Source organism: Corvus brachyrhynchos, unplaced genomic scaffold (assembly GCF_000691975.1).
Source record: "Corvus brachyrhynchos isolate BGI_N302 unplaced genomic scaffold, ASM69197v1 scaffold549, whole genome shotgun sequence".
Lineage (NCBI taxonomy): Eukaryota > Metazoa > Chordata > Aves > Passeriformes > Corvidae > Corvus > Corvus brachyrhynchos.
In genome coordinates, this window is record NW_008240055.1 from 25,844 (window position 1) to 30,468 (window position 4,625).

Consider the following 4,625-nt stretch of genomic DNA (forward strand, 5'->3'; position numbering starts at 1 on the left):
ACACAATTGCCTTTGGAATCCGAAATGTAACTCGTATTGATTTGGTAAGTTACTAGAATGTATCCTGACATATGGTCCTTATGATTTTTTATTCTACAAAGGAAGCAAAGTAGGAACTCCTTTGGATAAAGGAAGGTCCTAGTCTACTCCTGAAACATTTAAAATAAGTGACACGTAGTATGCAACTTCTTTGAATAGAGAATGCAATCAACTGCCCCACCTTTGCCATAAAAACGTAGATTTATACCAGTTGCACCCAATCCTTACAGCTTGGCAAGCCACACAGTCTCTTCCTAAGGCAAAGGGCTGGATGCTACAGTCATTCCCCACCTTCTCCTGACCTATGGCATGGCTGGATATACACATGCACAGTGCAGTAGTGTGTATATCTCAAATCTTCCTGAAGCACCTGATCTATATCCCACTGACAGGGGGTCCAATGCTTCCTGTCCCCTTCTGTTTCCCTGCCTGAGCCAACAGAACTGCCAGAGCAGAGTGGGAAGGAGGCTGCTGCCCCCACTGCTGGTGAACTAACCTGTTCAGCCCACTTCTGCTCAGTGTCTTTACACTGGCTGGTGGCAGAGCTCACTATAAAGAACAAGTATGGTTTTAATTAAGATAAGTCTTACCCTATAAACCATCTCTGTCCTTTGAGAAGGACTGGCTGTGGGGGTGACACCTGACTGGATATGCTAGTTGTCTGTTTTGGAGGAGTGTGTTACAAACTTGGCAGAGCTCCTGTGGAAGGTGTAGCATTTGGATCCAAACCACCTTGAACCATATGCATTTGAACTTAATGTGGATGGCTTCTCCTGGTGCTTTGTCTGCACCCTTCCAAAGCAAAGGCTCTTTGCCTTCATGCATACAGCAGTCTGGTAGCAGAGCTCCTGTGTAGTGTTTATATTTTATCCTGTAGGAACAGGACAGTTGAAGTCAAGCAGATGTACAGCCTTCAGAGGTTCTGGAATACAACTCTGCTCTGCTCTTGTATGAAAGAATATACAGTTTTAAACAGAATTTTGTCCAGATTCTTGTTAGGTATTCTATTTCAATGCAGGATGGAATTTTCAAAGTAGCCAAAGATTTTCTTCTTCCTTCTCCTTCTTCCTGTTTTTGCACATTGCTCATCCAAAACCCAGTATCATTCCTTCTTTGAACCTTTGGGTGTGCCTCACAGTAAAATCCTTTCTTTTGATTAAAAAAAACCTATCATGCCCTTTTTTCATTTTCAGTTTCTTGTCGGTGAGTCACCTTCTCCCTTTTCTGTTTGGTATGTAATTAGAAGAGCTCTGCCAACAAACTTTCATCAGATGGGAGTGGGGAAAGAAAAGAAAAATTGCAAACCTGACATCACAGTTTTGACACAAAGCCTTGTAAAAGTCTATTTATGTAGCAGCAAGAGTATTTGTGCTTTGGGTTTGTGTCATGTTTGGTTATTTGTTTTTTTTTTTTTTTTTTTTTACTTGTCTTGAGATCCTTCTCTACATTAAATATTGTAGATTGCCGGTCAGGATACTCTTAATTCCCCTCAGTTCATCAGAGCTGCATGATAATATCACATGGCATGATAATAGGCAGGTGCTGTTCTATAGAAACAAACTTATCTCATCTGCTTTGTCTCAGGCACTTCAAGAGGCCTATCGTGTGCTGAAACCAGGAGGAAGATTTCTCTGCCTTGAATTCAGTCATGTCAGCAACCCTCTTCTTTCCAGGTAGGAACATGGTGACACTTTGTGCTGTGTCACAAGGCTCTCTTATTTGTACTCAGAATAAGACATGGAGACACTTTGAGGCTACATCTTGGTGCACTTTTAAAATCAGCTACAGACTGCATAGCATAGTGGCAGAGAGACCAGCTCATGTTGGAGAGGGTTTAAAATTTGTTTCTATTGATCTGTATTTGTTGTCTCTCTCTGCAGGCTCTATGATCTCTACAGTTTCCAGGTTATCCCTGTCCTGGGTGAGGTTATTGCTGGTGACTGGAAGTCTTACCAGTATCTTGTGGAGAGCATCCGACAGTTCCCCCCTCAGGTAAGGTAGTATTTCCCCTAATTCATTAACACACAAAACACAATTCCAGCATAATCTTGTGGCCAGCTGGTTTACAGGCCTTCAGGTTGTTAATAATTATGGCACTTATTTTTCAGGAGGAGCTGAAGGCAATGATAGAAGATGTAGGCTTTTTCAAAGTGGATTATGAGAATTTAAACTTTGGCATTGTTGCCATTCACTCAGGTTTCAAACTGTGAGTCTGTGTAGCAAAACACCAAAAGTATAATTTTCATGAAGGTTATGAAAGCTGTGGAATTTTAATGGCATCAAGAGGAGTTCCAAGAACTTGTGCAGCAGATACTTGCTCACCAGCCAAACTCAGAAGAACACAAGTTACCTATCCCCACCAAGAAACCTGTGGAGTGACTCCAGTGGTGTTTCTTACACTTGCATTTCCCTTCAAGTGCAATGTAAAAGACATGGCCAAAACTGAGCAATGCTAACAAGTGAAGCAAGTTGGCAGTGGGTGTGGATACAGAAATAGACAGATTAGTCTTCAAATACGATGCCTTTCTTTTTACTAAGCTTTAAGGAGGATATTATACTTGCGAAAAGTAACTTGGATTTATGAAGTAACTATGGACTTCTATGAAGCTGTTATTATCTTTGTCATGTGGAGTTTAGGGATTTTTTCCCATGACTCCTCTACTTCTTTCAAAGGCAAATGGAAAGTCTTATGAAATAAAAGGGCTCTGCATCAACTTTTTTCCACTTAAATCAGTCTTGTAAGAAGGTTTGCTAAGAAAGGATGGATTTGGGAATAGAGGTGGGGATGTTCATCCGTCATTCACAAGGTAATAAAGAGAGTAATGCAAGAGGGCAAAGGGATAAACTTGTTCCAACAGTTTTATTAGCAAAGAAGCCGTCTTTTGAAAGAAAATAAATACAAGGAAGACATTTTTGCTTTTTTCTATAGCCACAATGAAAATACCAGCTGCTACAGCAAAATCCCTGACTATTAACGATACAACAAAAGACCTGAAGATCAGGAAGGCTGAAGGTGGGAGTCAGTGTGCAGTCCTGTACCCAGGTGCAAGTTTCAGTAACAGTCCACGGTTCTAGCCAGACTTGAAAAGAAGAATAGCAACTTGGCCGAGGTAGAAGTAGATGAAGTGCTTGGTCTCATGAGTCACGTAGCTGCCAAAGTTCCTTCCCACGATGCAGTGCCAAGTGGGATTGTATTTCTTGTCAAATTCCTACAGAAGAGAGAATTAGAAACTCAGCATTTTCATGGTAATTATACTAATATTGTCTAACAGTTGGGGGGGTTTTTTGGCAATGATTTGTCACTTGTTAACAAGTATCACTTTGGTAAGAAGGCAATTAAGGAGCAGCATATGTTCTTAAGTACAAGGATCATCTGTCACTTTATAACTCATTTGCTGCTTAGTCATATTAAAACAAAAAGTGCTTCCAAGAAGAGCAGGAATAAGCTTAAAACATATGGTTGGGGAAGTAACTTTTCCCCTAAAGTCATGCCATGATCTCAAACCATAACTTCTAAGAACTTCACTGCTTGTTCAGAATCTCCAACAAAACTGGTATTTTGACTTCATTAGCTGTTTTTTGCAATAAGGATGTTGAAAGGACACTTAATGGCAAATTCTCTGCCACAACCTTGACACCTGGTCATCAGATGATGCTGTGACACACTGTTGTCAGGAGCCTGCTACAACTTATAAATAAACTCCTGTTTACAGGTCTACAGTGAGCAAACCCATGCAGTCAGTAGATTTATACTCCAGTACCTAAGAGCTGTCATCTGAAGATATTTTTGTGAGGACATGGGAGTTTCTGTTCTGCTCAACCAAACCCTTCAGTTACTTGCACCTCAGTCAGGCTCTCAGTAGGAGTGAAGAGAGAAAATGTGACGAACTGTAAGCTATGAACCATCTGTTCAGCGTTAGCATGAACAGCTTGTCTTACATGTGGTGGGAAAGGGAAAAAACCAAACACACTTATTACATGGTTGGCAAACCACCACTCTTTAAATAGGCTGCACAGAGCCTATGTCTTGTTACCAGCTCATCAGTCACAGGGAAAGTCAGCTGCCACTCTGTCCTCACGTGGACAATGGGACAGTGGCAGAGAAGGTGTAAGGCACTACAAGAGAAAAGCAGAAGGACCTAGAAAGGTCCACATAAAGGGTGGGGAAAGGAAGAGAAAGAGAGAAAGTCTAAGTTGATTATCTAGTGCCTCTAGAACTCGTTTCTCTGGAGCTACTTGCCTAGCAGCCTTCTCCCCAATTGATTTTTCATGCGCATAGAGATATCATGAGTACATTACAAGCCAACATCTACCTTCTTTATGTGAGCAGCGATGTCCTTCTCAATGTTGTATTTCTCCAAGGCCTGAGTAGCACATTCTACGGAGTCTTGCTGCATTTCTTCTGACATGTCCGCATTTTTGATCACTGCCTTTCGATCACTCATGATTGCCTGCTTGGAGAAAAGAAGAAGGAAATTCAGAGTTGCAGGAGCGCCTGCCAGAACCACCTGCCAAGCAGCCTCAAAGCTCATTCCCAGCGCGCTCTCGGGCGCCGCGCGGTGCCACCGCCGTGGCCGGGGAGCGTG

General features: G+C 42.0%; 2 protein-coding genes across 3 annotated transcripts in view; one reads left to right on the forward strand and one right to left on the reverse strand.

Moving 5' to 3' along the window:
• Positions 1-2,769, forward strand: part of COQ5 (coenzyme Q5, methyltransferase) — a 5,726-nt gene extending 2,957 nt beyond the window's left edge. The window contains exons 4-7 of the mRNA XM_017744713.1: positions 1-44; positions 1,624-1,712; positions 1,920-2,031; positions 2,148-2,769. Coding sequence (XP_017600202.1) covers positions 1-44; positions 1,624-1,712; positions 1,920-2,031; positions 2,148-2,249 — 347 coding nt within the window. The 3' untranslated portion in view covers positions 2,250-2,769. The remainder of the gene's footprint in view (positions 45-1,623; positions 1,713-1,919; positions 2,032-2,147) is intronic.
• A 111-nt stretch (positions 2,770-2,880) lies between these two features.
• The window catches only part of LOC103622640 (dynein light chain 1, cytoplasmic), a 20,042-nt gene continuing 18,297 nt past the window's right edge, over positions 2,881-4,625 (reverse strand). For both annotated transcript variants that reach the window (XM_008641620.2, XM_017744716.1), the window contains 2 exons: positions 4,353-4,493; positions 2,881-3,248 (listed from right to left, as the gene is read on the reverse strand). In XM_008641620.2, coding sequence (XP_008639842.2) covers positions 3,111-3,248; positions 4,353-4,484 — 270 coding nt within the window. In that variant the 5' untranslated portion in view covers positions 4,485-4,493 and the 3' untranslated portion in view covers positions 2,881-3,110. The remainder of the gene's footprint in view (positions 3,249-4,352; positions 4,494-4,625) is intronic.